Here is a 16,703-nt window from a genome sequence, read left to right as displayed (position 1 = left end):
CAACAACAATGCTACGATAAACTAACTTCCTCTTTGCTATATTTAATTTATGTTTCTTTCTTTCTTTCTTTCTTTCTTTCTTTCTTTCTTTCTTTCCTTTTACTACTATGATGATATTTGTTAGATTGTAAAATATGTGTCTTGGGTTGGGTTGTTCTATCGATAGCAAAGCAGTGTCTTTGAATACTCAATAAATCTGTTTGAATCCGGAAACTATCTATCATGCGCTGCCCCATTCAACTAAAAAACTGATTTTATTCAAAAAAAATATTAAAATTGTTTTTTTCAGCTACAAACTTTTCATTGATTTTCAATGACCTATGTTAAAGCATACATAATCCCAAGATAGTCGATGAGATATCTTTATATATTATTATATCTGTCAGTCATCTGTTAATATTATTGATATAACAAGTTGTTATGTAGACAAGGATTAAAAAATGGATGGTTTATCTTCATCTTCTTTCTCCTCTCTTTAATATATAATAATATATTACTTTTAGAAGAATGCTATCTAAATTTTGTACATTATCTTTTGTCACATCAAAGTGTATACAACCATTTCAAATTATACGTGGTCCAAATAGTCGTGTTGTTAGATCCAACTCTTCTCAAAGTTGTTTTGATGATCATCATCAACCTCCCCAATCATCTACTTTTAATTTCTCTTCAACTTTTGGTCACAATGGGTTTTATTCCCATTCATGTATTCGTACTTACTCTACTATTACAACAACACCAACAACAATAACAACAACCAACGAAAAAGATAATGTAAAAGTACCTTCCAAGTTTATAAATGGTGGAGGAAACTTTGAAAAGGTTTATTGTCAATCCTCCTCCCTCTTCCTCCTCCTTTTATATTGATAACAGCAACTATATTCGATATATTGAAGATTTAAATGCCAAAGTTATAGTCTCTCTTCGTCCTCATGGCTTTGGAAAGACTTTATTCCTAGACATGCTCCACCAATACTATGACTGTAAAAACAGGAAAACCTTTGATGATATAACCTCTGATAGACCCGATAAATTGTTTGGTCACCTCTCCATTGGTAAGAAACCAACTCCTTTAAAGAATGAATTCATGGTACTCCATCTTGACTTTTCTGGACTCGATACTTCTACTTTTGATGTATGTGTATTAAAAAAAAAAATTTTTATATCCAAACCAACTTTATTAATTAATTAATTAATATTTATAGATAGCAAGCTATTTGAAAAGGATTTCAATGAAAAGGTAAACTTGTCGATTGAGAAATTTAAGAATACCTACAACAAAACCTTGGAGATATCGCCTGACAATTGTTTGACTAGTTTTGAGAGATTGAGGAGTACTGTTTGTAACAGTAAACTCTATATCCTCATTGATGAGTACGATGCTTGTCTAAACGATGCTATTAATAATAGCAGTAGTAGCTCTCCAGATCCTGAGATTGTCGATACCCGATCGTCGCTATCAACAAAGATAACCAAGATACAAGGCCGACTTAAACAATTCTTTAAAAGAGTCAAGTCAGCATGTGACAAATCATATACAGAGTTTAATATTAGAAAAGGACTTGATATCCATCCATTCCAGCCAATGTCAAGAACCAGATAATCAATCAATTACGACACGGTGAGAGATTTCCAATAGAACAGACCTATATAGATGATGTATTCAACCAAAGTATTAAACTCACTTTTTAGTATTCAAAAGATAATGTCAACCAACAGAGATTTGGATACCCAAAGTCTTAGCTTGACCTAAAATTGACTTGCACAACATCAAAAAAACAAAAAAAAAAGATAACTATTTTCAAGATGCAAAGATAAAAAGATTAAACCTTTTTGGCTTTAACAGATAAACTCTTCATGAATCTTCTTCTTTTGGTGTAGGCAACCACAAACCCTTTGTCCTTTTGTTCATCGTCAACAACGACCTGGTTCTGGTGATACTTCTTCTTGCTCGTTGCCCGTTTTGTGGGGTTTAAAATTTCCAACTTCACAAAGAAGAATCTGCAAAGATGCAAAGGTACTACTTGTTTCCCAACCCACCTTTAGAGAGAAAGACAACAAATATCTTGAAATGATAAACAACAAACCAGTATTGCTCTTTGTTCAAACATGTAATAATAATAAACCTTTACTTGCAATTTACAAATTAAATGAACAACAACAATGACACGTTTCATTTACGCATGTGTCTTTTGGCTTGAACCAACAGAGGGTATTTAAAGTAACTGATGGATCTGTGAATAATATGATATGATAAACAATGGGAGATATTAAAAGAAGAAGATCTTGAGATTTCAAACAACCTATGATTATTGTACAACAGTTATTATATCATAAATATAGAATCATTGAACAGATAAATTGATCAAAGAAAATCATATTTATCCTTTTTGTGTTGTGTGATCGTATGTGTGATATGGGCAAGACGAGGCGAGGGCGACGATAACCAAACCGTTCAGTTTTCAGGGATCACAGTGTTGTGCGTGTGGGGGTATACAGCCAACCAGCCCAAGGTGACACGAAAAAGACTCGTGATGCCATCTCTTTGCCCTGTTGCATTTTAAGTGAATGTCGCAGGCAACAAATCAATAAATTCTAAAAAAAGATAAGTTTTTACGAAAGATTGTTTGTTTGATTTGCTCGAATCTGGGAGACGCCCGTCAAAAAAAGGTTCCAATGAGAGATATTTCAAGGTCTCACCAAACCATCAGTCTGACACCATAGCCCATCAAACAATGTCGAGGTGCTAACTAATAATCATGGGGGGTTGTTTTCGAGGTGGTCGACGCCGATTGAATTGGGCTAAAACCTATAAATATTATTAATTCTTTTTTAATCCTTCTTCTCTCCCTTTGACTTTCTAGTCTTTGTTGTTGACCGATAACTTTACACTCTCTTTTTTGTTTCTTTTCATTCATACTTGTCTGTTCAACTTCACTTCATCTCATTCCACCCCCCACCCAATTGTACCATTAATATTATTATTATTATTATTACCACTTACACCTAGTAACACATCTACTTTTACTACATTTTTTTTTAACCCCATTGTCATCAATCAATCAATCCCATACGCGATCACCCCCACAACAAGCACAACACGCCCACACGCACCCACACACACACACACGCACACGCACGTTGTTGTAAAGCTTCTCTCCCTGTACATTATCCCACTTTTGTAATTTTATACACCTTTGTCTTTGTCCACATTCACATCCATTCTATTTATTCATTCAGCCAGACAGACAGACAGACAGCAGTCAGTATCCAAGCCAAGCCAGTTCAGTTCAATCAAACAGCAATTTAGTCTATATTCTTTTTATTTCCAATCTTTACTACAACAAATAACAACAACAACTAACTAGCCAACAATGATGATGATGAACAACAATGAAAACATTCAACTTGTTGTTGAAGTCTACGGATTATATAGATTCAGAGTCTGTGTAGACTCAACACTTGGAATTAGTGATCTATTGCAATGTAAGTTCACCATCGACGGACGACATTCCAATACAGCCAATAACTAATCAATCATATTATCCCCTTTTCTACACTACAACTCTACTCTACTCTACTCTCTAACTATATAGTCTTGGAAAAGCAAATCGAAAGCCAATATAGCATGCAATTCCAGATCTTAAAGATAAACGATTCCAAACATTCCGACATCCCTGTACATAATAAAATTAAAGATGTCTTGAAAAATATGGTAAGTTAGTTTAAACTTCTGATGACAACAACAACAACAACAATGATACTTACCAATCAATCAATCATAATTATAGGATATTGTCTATCTTTTTGTAACAGTACCAGAATATAGATATCAACAAAGACAACAACAAATTCAAGAGCAGCAGCAACAACAACAACTCTTACTCTTACAACAACAACAACAACAACAAGACGAACAAGAACAATGTTGTGAGAGTATAGAGATTGAGACATCATTTTTACCATCGACACCAACCACCCTGTATAGTACCGAATTGGACTTTGATATGGACCATCCAAATCAATTACCACAACCAATCCACCATCATCATCACGATCAAGACCACCTCCTTCACCAATCCACCTCATCCTCATCCTCATCGGAGGAAATCACGCAAGAACCAATCCTTTCCAAAGACTGTATGATGTTGGATCATCACTCATCGTCTATGTATTCCTATTCCCATCCATCAATCATTTCAAATGCCACTCCAACTCCTCCACTCGAGAGTTATTCAGTTCCATTTGTCGATAATGATTCTTATCCAATTGTATTTTAATTTTTAAAAAGTAATAATAACAAAAATAATAATAATAACAAACAAACAAACAATCAAAAATATTTTCTAAAACGCAAAAAAGAATAATAACAAAACAAATAATAATAACAAATAATATGTATATATCGGTTTATATTTATCCAACCAATCATCCTCTCACCTCACATACTCATCATAATCATTTATCCATAGTTTCAAATCAATTAATAATTTCATATTGATGTATCGATCAACATCCATTCCTTTTATCTTTTCCCTCCCAACAACAACAACAACCATAAAAAAACAAACAAACAAACAAGAAACAACTCCTTCTCCTCTTTCAACAACAAACATACAAATTATTTATCTTAAAATAATAAATAATCAAACAACAACAACAAAAAGTAATCATTAATAATATACTTTTTGACAAAAAGAAACAAATCTATTTATTTACATAATTCTATCTATTTATCGACAAGGCAAAAAAAAATAAAATAAAAATAGATAATATTATTTACAATATTATATCTAGATTATAATTATACAAATATATTTTATTTATTTTCTGGTTTCTGGTTTATTTACTCTTTATTTACTTTAGAAGTTCAGATGCTTTTTGAGAGAATGTGGCAAGTTGGGATGGGTCGGCTACAAAAGCTGGTTGTTGTTTGAGCCATTTCAGAGCTTTGATGACAACCATGTTCCATTGAGCCTTTTTATCGGCATGTACCTTTTGGAGATGGGCAATGATGGCAATGGTTGTCCAAATGTCGTCAGTGTCACTACCACCGATTGGATTCTTTGGAAGAGTGAATTTCAATGTGGTCTTTGATGCCCAACTACCATTAGCTTTTTGTTGACGGAGAATGTCTAATAATTCGTTGGATTGCATTGTTGGTACACTTCTTTCTTCTTCACATCTTTTGAAGGATTGTGATTGTTTTGAGCATTCCTTCATGGGCATGGATTGGCTTTGTGCAAAGCCACTAGATAACCTACGTGATCGTGGACTTGGTGCAGACAATTTGCAAGAGAGTTCTTGAGCCTGGTCACCGCTGCTTGTGACGCTGGCGGCAGATTCAAGCTTTGACAGGGCATTTACTTGTGTTAAAGAGTCGAGGGTTGGCTCTTCAGATTCGGCAGTGACAACAAACGAGGTGTGCTTGGAGACTAGACGGAAACGTTTGCCGAGCTTGACGATACGGTCTTTGTGGTTCTCGGACTTTTTCTTTTCCAATTGTTCGAGGTCTTGAATCGACTGGTAGGCAGCCAACGAGTGAACGAGTTCTTTGGCATCCGAGTGGACGGCGTTGGCAAAATCAATGGTGATGGGGAACTCGAGGTTGTTGCCAGTGGGTCCGCTGCCGGTGAGTGTGACCGTGACAGCACCCTTCTTGGTAGTCGACTCGTTCTTGTCGGTGTATTCAATCAATGCATAGATCATCATACGTTCGCGGTTGTAGATGGGTCTGATACTGAGTGGTGCTTGGACGACTTGGAGACCGGCACCTTCCCAGTTAATATGCACGTTACTCAACATTGGCTGAGTGGCAATCGACAGCAGCGACAAGACACGCTCTTCAAATCCGCTGGACGTGTCACTGACCATTTCATAGTGACCCTTGCATGCCTTGCTGAGACCGATAACCAGTTCCTTATCGACACCATTACCAATACCAAGTGTAAAGATACGAGTAGTGTTACACTCGGATGCAACATACTTGATGAGCACCTCTCTTTGCGAGACGGCACCGTCGGTCAGGATAAACACCTGTCTTGGGTACTCGGGCAATGCAGGCATAGCCAACACATCCTTGATTGGTTCAAACAACTCGGTTCCACCCATATCAGCATCCATACTGGCAATCAAAGAACTAGCCTTTTCCAAACTAGCGTCATTGTAACGAGTCGATGATGGAAACAACTTTTTAAATCCCGAACCAAACGATACAATATTAAACATTGTATTTTCATTCAATGATCTCATCATAATTTCCAATGCTCTCTTTGCAGATTCAATTCTATCACCACTCATTGATCCTGATCTATCAACAATTATAATACTAAACGATAAATTAAAAGAGGAAGAGTAAATATTATTATTATTAATATTATTATTATTTTGCATACCATTCCATTTTTTGATTTAATTCATCTTCTGGAGTTTTATCTAAAATACAAGATGGATAGAAACTGAGTGCTACGGCATATGATTTCTCCTTTTCAATGTATTCAACCAATGCCTTTGGTTCTGGTGTCGAGTGTGGGACGATGACGACGACATAGTTGTTTGGAACACCTTGGGTAGAATGAGTGGAAAAGGTTACACTCTTTTTGTCTTCGGAATAGGTGATTTGACTGGCCTTTTGGTAGACATCTTCCAAGGCGGCAATGTCTTGGATAGGTGTAGATAGATTAACCTTGAGATTGGCCTTGAAATCAAAGGAATAGTTTGGAAATAGGAAACGATGCAAACAAAAGTGGAGAGAGTCCAAGTGTGTACCAATCTCTGATATAATGTCCAATGTAATAGATACATCCTTTTTTGGTGGCAAGTTTCCAATTGACATGGTAAAGTAACCGTCAGCTGATTTCTCACCTAGGAAAGCTTGACCTCCTGAAGCAATAGTATCAGTGTATGCTTGGAATGCCTCCTCCTTTTCTTTGATCACTCCACTCAACACCTTTCCATCAAACTCTACAGTAAATCCATTGACAGATGCTTGTGGTGGTAATGGTAATTGATAGAATGCTTCAACTGGTGATTCATATTCATTTACCTAAATAGAATAGATAGATAGATAGAGATATAATATAAATATATATTAATATAAATATAAATATATTTTAATTATTTACTTGGTTGGTTACATACAAAATGTTTCTTTAAAGTTGATACTGAACAAGTATCAGTAATGACTGAATTGATTTCAACACTTTTGAGAGTGAATTTACTCGATCCTGAATGTAAAGTAGATGGAGCAAGTGCTGGTGCATTTAGTTGGTTTGGTAGTACTCTTCTACACTGTAAACCACTCTTTGCTCTATGGTCAGTACCACGTGACTCCTTTTCAATGTATCTATAGTAGTTGTAGTAATGAGCATTTTGATAATCACTTCTCGAATCGTCAAGTGACAATGATGATGTATCATTTACAAAATCTTTATATGATACTGTTGATGATGATTTAGATGATGATGTTGATGTGGTGCTAGTGTTTGATCCACCAAAGAATGATATGATTTTCTTCATTTTTTAAATTAATTATTTATATATATATATATATATGTATGAATTATAGTTTGTAGTTAAATAAAGTCTCAGTTCAGCAGCAGTTTATAAATAAATAGGTGACTCAACCGATATTCTTAAGGGCTGCTTCTTCTATCTTGATGAGTTCCTGCATCGCACTCATTCGATGTTTTTTTATTGGTTTGAACCAAATTCAAAGATTTAATTGGGTTTTTTTGAATGGTTGTCTCAGCAAATTATCAAATGTTAATACATTCGGTTTTATTTTCGTTTGTTTATACTATAGTATAGTTGGGGGGGGAGGTAGAATATAAATGGACTGTTGGGACTGTCATTTAACAAGACAGATCATTTCCAGGATTGACACCAACGATACCACAAAACTTTTTGTATGAGTTGATACGCATATGCATTTCTTCAGAGTTGCGGCCATCACATTCAATGCCACCACTGATAGTTCTGATGGTACCAGAGAATGATCCAATAACAATTGATTTATGGCATGGCTTGTCTCCAGAGGCCATCCAGAACCATAGGGCTGTAGACCAACTAATCTTGGCATCGGTAGCAACCAAGTCTGGGTTGTTGAGTAGGTCATACTTGAGAGCCTTTCCAGCATCTGCATAGTTGTAATTCCAAGAGAGTTGTAATGGGCCTCTACCATAATATTGCTTTGAACCACACGATCCAGCTGGATCACAATACAAATTGTAATTATCCTTGTTACTTTCACGAACTATCTTTAATCCATTGGTATCGTGGTCGACATGAGCCAAGAGAGCAGCCATTTCCATCTTTTCAACATTACTACCTCCTTCATTGGCAAATGCAGGATAGGAATTGAGTGATTCAACCAAACCTTTGTAAGTATAAAAACTGTTACGGTTTGGGAACATGCTATTAAATTCCTTTCAGAAATTATAAACTTTGCTTCTGAAATTGAAAGTAAAGCAAAAGTAAAGACAAATAGTCCAATAATAGTTGTTGCTGATAGTTTCATTATTTAATAATAGTTTGTTGAATGTTGGTGAATATAAATATTAAAAACCTATAACGACTCGATTTAAATAGTTGTTTGTTATTCCAACCTTTGAATATTTATATGTATACCATTCTTGTTTGCGATACTAGTGTCTTGTTTCGATTGAGATACATTGTAGCATCATCAAATAACACTATTATAATTATTATTATTAATTAATTGGCAAAAGCAACCCAAGTACTTTGTATCCCTCTCGCGCATTGGTTATAGCCAATGTAGTGATCCCTATTGAAACGATGTTTAGAGTTGCGTAATTTAGAATCTAAAGTTCGAACAGAAGATTATTATTAGTATTATTATTTACATACATATATTATTATTAATAAGAAAAGATGGTATATCTTTGCACCAAAGAAGTACAATATGTTATTCTTTTCGTTCACCATCGATCCATCCATCCATCCATCCATGCATGCATGCATATAAATATAAATAAATAATGGTATGTTATCGAATTTAATCTTTTAATACATTTGATTCGTGTGCTCTACTATTACATAATACCAACAAAACAAAAACAAAAAATAATCATAGTACAGATTGTTTTGTTAATTTTATTTAATATATATGTATTATCATTATCGTTATTGGTATGATTATTATTATTGGAACAAAAGTTGGGTTTCATTCACCCATATTTATTATTAATCAGAAAGAGTACGTTCTGGTTTTTATAAATACCACTTTCCATTTCTTTCAAAAAAGTGAATAAATATTGGTAGCTCTGAGAGAAAACAAATACAATTATTTATTTACTATTATGGACCCCTTAGAATCTCTTAAGGAATATATCAAGCAAGAAATATCCAACTGTAATGATACTGTTGAGATAATATTGAGAAGAGAGATATCAATTGGAGATCATGAAGACCATCTTGTACTTCAATGCAAGGTGATGTGTCAAGTACTTTTAGAAGTTCATTGTTTGAATAAAAGTTTTTATATTAATAATATTATTATTGCAAACAGATGTCTGTGATTATTTATTATTAATTAATTAAATTAGCAAGCCAAATCATTACCAGGATTGACACCAACGATACCACAAAACTTTTTGTAAGCATTGATACGCGAATTCATTTGATCGGTGTTTTTACCTTTACATTCTAAAGCACCGTTGATGGTTTTGATGGTACCAGAGAATGATCCAGCGACGATTGATCTGTGACAAGTACGGTCACCGGCACCGGTAGAAGTCATCCAGAACCAGATAGCAGTAGACCAACTAATCTTGGCATTGGTAGCAACCAAGTCTGGGTTGTTGAGTAGGTCATACTTGAGAGCCTTTCCAGCAGCAGCATAATTGTAATTCCAAGAGATTTGTAGTGGTCCACGACCATAGTATTGCTTTCCACCACATGATCCGGCTGGTGAACAATAAGAGTTCCAGTTGGCTTGATTGATTTCACGAATATACTTTAATCCACCAGTTTCATGGTCGACGTGAGCCAGGAGAGCTGCCATTTCTCTCTTTTCTCCAGTAATACCTCCTTCATTGGCAAATGCAGGATAGGAATTGAGTGATTCAACCAAACCCTTGTAAGTGTAAAATTTGTTACGGTTTGGGAACATGCTATTAAATTCCCTTTCAGAAATAATAAACTTTGCTTCTGCAATTGAAAGTAAAGCAAAAGTAAAGACAAATAGTCCAATAATAGTTGTTGTTGATAGTTTCATTATTGTTGTTGTAGAATAATAATTTGTTGTTGTTGTGGTTGTTGATTATGATTGACAACTACTCTTGTTTGGTCAGTATTTATAGGTGTTTGTTGCATGGCTTTACCTGCATTTGAACATACATGTACTTTTTGTTTAGGTATACCTTTCTTTCCGATACTATCTTGTTTGTGATACGTTGCCCCAATTTAAAAGGTTAAACCATATATATATATATTATTATCGTTATTATTATTATTATTATAAGTTTGGATTTCATTCGACCATATTTAGTATTAATCAGAAAGAGTAAGTTCTCTCTTTTCTCTCGGTTATAACCAATGCATTAGTGATGCCTATTTGAATGAAAGTGTCAGTGTATAGTATATATTTATTGCGCAATTAAGAATCTAGAAATTTCTATTTCTAATTTGCATACATTATAATACAGATAAAAGAAGAGATCATTCAATTGAATTGTTATTTTCGTTCATCATCTTAAAGATTTGATCTTTTAATACTTTTACATGTATGTATATGATTCGTTGAAGTGAACAAATAAATAATGAAAATTATGACTTGGGTGGGGGTATCCATTCTTTGTTTCTATTTTCACAATTTATTTAATTATTTTTTTATTGCTGCTACTACTATTAGTATCATCAAATTCAATTGCACATTTTATTAAACCATCATCTGTTAGTCTAAATTGAATCCATGGATGGGTGAGTGGACGGGCACCTAAAGATTCATAAAATTTGATGGATGATGAAAGTGACTGGAGTACCTGCCATTCGACGAGACTGTATCCTCTATCCTTTGCTATTTTACAGAGATGCATGATAAGTTGTTTACCATACCCTTTTCCCCGATACTCATTCTGTACGTAAATGTCTTCAAGATAGATTCCAGGCCGTAGAAAAAATGTACTATAATTTAAATAATGTATGGTATAGGATATCATTTTTGGTTCTAGATGAGATAATGACGACGATGACAATGATGATAATGATGATGAAGATGGACATATTGGTGTTACCCATCCACAATAAATGTGTGCTATCTTTTCTTCACCAAATGCAAATCTCTCTATATCTTTGGCTGTCCCTTTGACCTATGTAAGAAAAAGGTAGGAGTTAGTTAGAATATGTCACAATTGTGATTTAGCAAGAAATATAGATATGGTTATTTGATTATCATTATTATTAGAATATACATACATGATCTGATAATTGTTCATGTCTTGCCAATTCCATTACCAGATTATATATTAAAGGTACATCTTTTCTTTCAGCTGCTTTGATTTCAAATTTATAATCTATAATACTTTCCATATTTAATAATTGTTAATAATAATTATTCTCTCTCTCTCTATGATTGTTTGAAAATAATAATAATCATCATCATCATCATATTCTACCTTTTAAACAAGTATACTTTAATGAATACGCATTAATTATTATTAAATATGTGGGGTTAGCGATGAACTTTGTTGGCTGTTTCAATCAGATTGTTATTGGGGGACTCCACCACCCACTTTACTATTTTTGGCCCCAAGTTCGATTTTTGTTTTTGTCTTGTAATTGGGATTATTAATCCTATTTATTTATTAATTTAGTTTATTATACATTATTAACAAGTCAAATCATTGCCAATCGCAACACCTAATAGTTGACAGAATTATGGTTGTATAGGTTGGACCGGACTGTTTGTTAACAGGTCAAATCATTACCAGGGGCTACACCTAATAGTTGACAGAATTCTTGATAATATTGCACCCTACTTCTCATGGTTGCACTATTTTTGTTGCATTCCAAGGCACCGTTGATGGTTCTGATGGTACCAGAGAATGACCCAGCGACAATAGAGGCATGGCAAGTACGGTCACCGGCACCGGTAGAAGTCATCCAGAACCAGAGGGCAGTGGCCCAACTAATCTTGGCGTTGGTGGCAACCAAGTCTGGGTTGTTGAGTAGATCGTAACCCAAAGCACTACCTGCAGCAGCATAGTTGTAGTTCCAAGAGAGTTGAATTGGACCTCTTCCATAATACTGTTTTCCACCACATGATCCGGATGGTGAACAATACGAGTTCCAATTGGCTTGATTGATTTCACGAATATATACCAATGATCCTGTCTCATGCTTGATATTTGCCAAGAATGCAGCTGCTTCTCTCTTGGCAGTAGTACTACCACCCTCACTTGAAAAGGCAGCGTAGTGATCCATAGCTTGGACCAGTCCTGCGTACGTGTAGAATGAGTTACGGTTTGGGAACATACTATTGAATTGTGATTCAGAAACCGGGAATCTTCCAGTTGAAGGTGATCCTGTAGTAGACGATCCGGATCCAGACGATGTTCCCGGGGAAGAGGTGGATGAAGCAGTTGATGAGCAGGTGACAGCACTCCAGTACCAAGTACTAATCGATGGATCAGTACCATCACTTCCATTGGCACCGACATTGACCAATTTGTAATAGTTTCCATTAAACTTTACAATTTGTCCAAGTGAGTAATTGACTCCACTCTGCCAATTAACATAATTACATGAAGAGGAAGTTGACGATGTACTAGGTGATCCCGTAGTAGACGATCCGGATGATGATCCAGAAGAAGAGGTAGATGAAGCAGTTGATGAGCAACTAACTTGACTCCAATACCAAGTGCTAACAGTTGGATCAGTACCGTCACTTCCATTGCCACCAACATTGACCAACTTGTAGTATTTTCCATTACCACCGTACTTTACAATTTGTCCGAGTGAGTAATTAACTCCACTTTGCCAATTAACATACTTGCACGACGATCCCGATGAAGATGATGAACCTGATGTCGTTGTGGTTGACGATCCCGATGATGACGATGAAGTACAGCTAACTTGACTCCAATACCAAGTACTGACAGTTGGATCGGTAGCATCACTTCCATTGGCACCGACATTCACCACCTTATAATAACTACTATTGTATTTAACGATTTGACCAAGTGGGTAATTCACACCTCTCTGCCAAGTGACATATTTACAAGATTGAGCTTCAATCATTGAAACCAATGAAATTGATAATATTAAAATGATAACCAGTAATCTGGTAATTGATAATTTCATTATTACTATTATTTAAATATATTTATAACTATATAAAAATAAATATTGATATTAATATAAGTTGTTTGATTAAGTATTTATAAGTTTTCCAATTACCATTTTTCCAATCCAAACCTGGGATAATTATCCCAATCCTAATCCAATCCAGTAAATGGGTTCATTCATTCATACATCCATCCATCCATCCAATCCAATCCAATCCATTTTCATTTAATAGAGTGTTCTTATCAATATTCGAATTATGGACTCTTCCTTGTCTCTTTTCAACCTCAAAGAGTTGTTTCCATTCCTTTATATTAATATGCAAAGGGATGATGGATGAAAGGATGGATCGTCATACTTGTTCCGAACCGAAATAAGGAGATATGAGGATGAATGAATGGAGATTGTATAGTAAAACCAAAAGGGTTAGGGTGGCTACCCACATTAACCATCACGGAATGGGTTTAACACAGATCTCTTTAGAGATAGATTCGTGGGGGTGTTGATGTTACAATTTGAGACACTACCTACACATATACACAGAAACATTGTGTGTTTAGATTAAAACTGTCTTTTAAATTCCCAATATCAATATTCCTTGGCTCTAAAAATAGTTTGGGTTGTTAATATTATTGATTGAATCAAGCATTTTTATCCGTCGTCTTTCAAGTTGAGTTATCATCATATCATCTATTATTTACCTTTGATAGCACTATGTTTGTTTGTTTGTCTTCTCGCTATATTTACATCTATAACTCTATTTGTTTGAACAACACATAATTATAATAATAACAAGACTTGGTGTGAGTTGCCTGATCAACCAAAAAGATTCATTTTTTATAAAATTACAAATAAATAATAAATAATAATAATAATATTGTTATTATTAATTTGACAATTACGTTTATTACATTTGAATGATTAATGAATGTATGACCAACAATAATGAACAAAACGACCAGCACTTGAACTCGATTTGTTTGTGTTCCACATGTATCACCCATGATTTAAATTACTTTTCATCTGCTCGACTTGGACTTGATCGACTGCCACGATGACGATCCTCCTTTGATCTACTATCTACACTGTCCCTGCGTTTGGGACTTGGAGTTCTTGACTTTCTATCGCTGCGGCTGTCAGACTTGTATTTTCTATCTTTATGTTTTCTATCTCTTTCTCGGCTATCATCTCTATACTTTCTATTGTTGTCTCTACTACGACTGTGACTGCGGCTACGACTACGACTACGACTACGACTGTTGCGTTTAGGACTAGGAGATCTTGACTTTTTGTCACGACTATCCCTTTCCTTGTATTTTCTTTCATCATCCAAAGAAGATGATCCTCTATCATATGATTTTCTTTCTTTACTTCTACTTCTACTTCTGTCTCTATCTCTTGATTTTCTATCTCTATCTCTACTTCTACTTCTGCTTCTATCTCTTGATTTTCTATCTCTATCTCTGTCCCTGCTTCTACTTCTACTTCTACTTCTACTTTTATCTCTTTTACGTTTATATTTTCTATCATCGTCTTCGGATGATGAACTATCGTCACTTGATTCATCATCTTTCATAAAGTCAGACAGTCTAATAGGACCATTTGCCTTCTTCTTTCCATCTTTCTTTTTCTTCTTCTTCTTATCGTCGTCAGAGTCGTCACTATCCTTTCTACTCTTTCGTTTCTTGTCTCTTTCTCTCTCCTTTTTGATTCTCTTTCTATCCTTTTCCAGTTGTAGTCTGTATTCATCCGTTGACATCTCTTCCCATTTGTCCAAAGAGTTTAGCTTTCCTTCCTTTTCTGCAACCGTCTTTTTAAACTCGTCCATCGTCATTCTTGGTCTAGCGAGGTAGTCTTTCAATGTAGGACCATCTGCTCCCTGTTGCCCTCCTCTTCCTTTTGACATGTTAGATTGAGATATATATAACTTTGAACTGAAATTAATAATTAAAACACAGAAGAAGAGGATAAAAAAAGATAGTGTCTGCTTGAAATTAATTAAATTAATAATAAATAAAATTCAGACGACAAACGACACACCCACAGCTTATGAAACTTCAACAAATCGCATTCTCCCCGAGATAGATAGATAGATACAAGAGTATGATGATCAGGACACAATCATCATCGATTCATAAATGTCTATTGTACATACGGTCATCATCATTCATATCTCTACAATATCATAATTATAGTTATAGTAGTAGTAGCAATAATCATCATGAAAGAATTGCAAATACAAACAACAATAATAATAATACTAATATAAAGAATAATAATACTAATTATAATAATAATAATAATATAAAGAATAATAATAATATAACAGAACAAATAAATAAACTTAAAGAATCAAATCAATTGGTATTGGAGAGATTCAATCAATTGATTAACTTTGGTATAAACAAACAACAAAAAAGAACGGCTGTTGTTGAAGAAAAGAATAGAAAAGAACAACAAGAAGAATATGTACAAGAGAAAAAAGATGATGATGAACTGGAATATGAATATGAAGAAGTTGATAAATTAAAAAGAAGAAAGTTTAAAGTAAGAGGAGTCAATTCATTGGAGAGTGGATTGACGGTGGTTGTAGAGTTTGGAGAATGGACCGGTCGATTCAAGAATATTGACCAACCGATCCACTTGGATTTGGGGTGTGGTCTTGGCGATATGTTGATCAATCATGCATTGACAAGCGATAAATGGAATCATATTGGTATGGACATTAGAGATATTTGTATAGAAGAGGCAAACGATCGGTTAAAGAAATTACAATGGACGCGAGACATCAAGTTGGGTAATATAGCGTTTGTCAATGCCAATGCCCAATGTAATATAATGTCACTACAACAATCACTGCCCACTGGCAGTTCGATCGAGCGAATCAGTATCATGTTTCCCGATCCATGGAGGAAAAAGAGATACAGTAAACGTCGGTTGGTAAATGCAAACCTAATCGACGATATGGTTAAAGTGTTACCATCTGGTGGTAGAATATACATCATGACAGACGTACAACAAATGTACCAACATATCTTGGACGAGTTTGCAAGTAGTCCCACATCACCGTCCATCAAAAAAATAGAAATCACAGAACAAGAATGGTTGGATGCAATCCCTCGATCCAAACGAAGGGATTATCTTGAAAGAGCTGGATATAGTGTATGGAGTTTGGTCTACCAGAAACTTTAACAGAAGCAGGGTCGAATCGCAAGTATAGAGAGGAGAAAGAGAATAAACCAAAAGAACAGAGGAAACCTATACTTTATTTAAATGAAAACAATAACAAGCTACCATGTAAAATGTTTATACAGATAGTGGTAGAGATAATATGTGTATATGATAATAAGACATAATAGTAAGAATCGTATAAATTTATGCAATTGTCTTAATGAATA

The 16,703-nt window shown here is 34.7% G+C and overlaps 9 protein-coding genes across 9 annotated transcripts; 3 read left to right on the top strand and 6 right to left on the bottom strand.

Moving 5' to 3' along the window:
• Nucleotides 1-47: 47 nt before the first annotated feature.
• On the bottom strand, nucleotides 48-236 carry DFA_06141 (uncharacterized protein; the record flags this gene model as incomplete). Its single annotated transcript, XM_004361797.1, has 1 exon — nucleotides 48-236. The coding sequence occupies one exon, from the start codon at nucleotides 234-236 to the stop codon at nucleotides 48-50; it is 189 nt and encodes a 62-aa protein (XP_004361854.1).
• Nucleotides 237-507: 271 nt separating this feature from the next.
• On the top strand, nucleotides 508-1,603 carry DFA_06140 (uncharacterized protein; the record flags this gene model as incomplete). Its single annotated transcript, XM_004361796.1, has 3 exons — nucleotides 508-791; nucleotides 874-1,139; nucleotides 1,206-1,603. The coding sequence occupies 3 exons, from the start codon at nucleotides 508-510 to the stop codon at nucleotides 1,601-1,603; spliced, it is 948 nt and encodes a 315-aa protein (XP_004361853.1).
• Nucleotides 1,604-3,712: 2,109 nt separating this feature from the next.
• Nucleotides 3,713-4,280, top strand: DFA_06139 (uncharacterized protein; the record flags this gene model as incomplete). Its single annotated transcript, XM_004361795.1, has 2 exons — nucleotides 3,713-3,715; nucleotides 3,792-4,280. 2 exons carry the CDS (start codon nucleotides 3,713-3,715, stop codon nucleotides 4,278-4,280), a joined length of 492 nt encoding a protein of 163 aa, XP_004361852.1.
• A 345-nt stretch (nucleotides 4,281-4,625) lies between these two features.
• On the bottom strand, nucleotides 4,626-7,518 carry DFA_06138 (uncharacterized protein; the record flags this gene model as incomplete). The annotated part of the gene is made up of 4 exons (XM_004361794.1): nucleotides 4,626-4,629; nucleotides 4,862-6,328; nucleotides 6,396-7,045; nucleotides 7,141-7,518. The coding sequence occupies 4 exons, from the start codon at nucleotides 7,516-7,518 to the stop codon at nucleotides 4,626-4,628; spliced, it is 2,499 nt and encodes an 832-aa protein (XP_004361851.1).
• A 335-nt stretch (nucleotides 7,519-7,853) lies between these two features.
• On the bottom strand, nucleotides 7,854-8,518 carry DFA_06137 (secreted chitinase; the record flags this gene model as incomplete). The annotated part of the gene is made up of 2 exons (XM_004361793.1): nucleotides 7,854-8,415; nucleotides 8,445-8,518. The coding sequence occupies 2 exons, from the start codon at nucleotides 8,516-8,518 to the stop codon at nucleotides 7,854-7,856; spliced, it is 636 nt and encodes a 211-aa protein (XP_004361850.1).
• A 1,044-nt stretch (nucleotides 8,519-9,562) lies between these two features.
• Nucleotides 9,563-10,237, bottom strand: DFA_06136 (endochitinase; the record flags this gene model as incomplete). The annotated part of the gene is made up of 1 exon (XM_004361792.1): nucleotides 9,563-10,237. One exon carries the CDS (start codon nucleotides 10,235-10,237, stop codon nucleotides 9,563-9,565), a length of 675 nt encoding a protein of 224 aa, XP_004361849.1.
• A 598-nt stretch (nucleotides 10,238-10,835) lies between these two features.
• DFA_06135 (uncharacterized protein) lies at nucleotides 10,836-11,550 on the bottom strand (the record flags this gene model as incomplete). The annotated part of the gene is made up of 3 exons (XM_004361791.1): nucleotides 10,836-10,957; nucleotides 11,147-11,330; nucleotides 11,437-11,550. 3 exons carry the CDS (start codon nucleotides 11,548-11,550, stop codon nucleotides 10,836-10,838), a joined length of 420 nt encoding a protein of 139 aa, XP_004361848.1.
• Nucleotides 11,551-11,928: 378 nt separating this feature from the next.
• Nucleotides 11,929-15,211, bottom strand: DFA_06134 (uncharacterized protein; the record flags this gene model as incomplete). Its single annotated transcript, XM_004361790.1, has 5 exons — nucleotides 11,929-13,328; nucleotides 13,495-13,612; nucleotides 13,845-13,909; nucleotides 14,007-14,062; nucleotides 14,322-15,211. The coding sequence occupies 5 exons, from the start codon at nucleotides 15,209-15,211 to the stop codon at nucleotides 11,929-11,931; spliced, it is 2,529 nt and encodes an 842-aa protein (XP_004361847.1).
• A 197-nt stretch (nucleotides 15,212-15,408) lies between these two features.
• Nucleotides 15,409-16,661, top strand: DFA_06133 (tRNA (guanine-N(7))-methyltransferase; the record flags this gene model as incomplete). Its single annotated transcript, XM_004361789.1, has 3 exons — nucleotides 15,409-15,452; nucleotides 15,501-16,467; nucleotides 16,620-16,661. The coding sequence occupies 3 exons, from the start codon at nucleotides 15,409-15,411 to the stop codon at nucleotides 16,659-16,661; spliced, it is 1,053 nt and encodes a 350-aa protein (XP_004361846.1).
• Nucleotides 16,662-16,703: the final 42 nt, after the last annotated feature.

Source organism: Cavenderia fasciculata (assembly GCF_000203815.1).
Source record: "Cavenderia fasciculata unplaced genomic scaffold Scf_Dfasci-G-p-12c09.r1-3, whole genome shotgun sequence".
In the NCBI taxonomy this organism is placed as follows: domain Eukaryota; phylum Evosea; class Eumycetozoa; order Acytosteliales; family Cavenderiaceae; genus Cavenderia; species Cavenderia fasciculata.
This window is presented reverse-complemented; position numbering and strand designations above follow the sequence as displayed.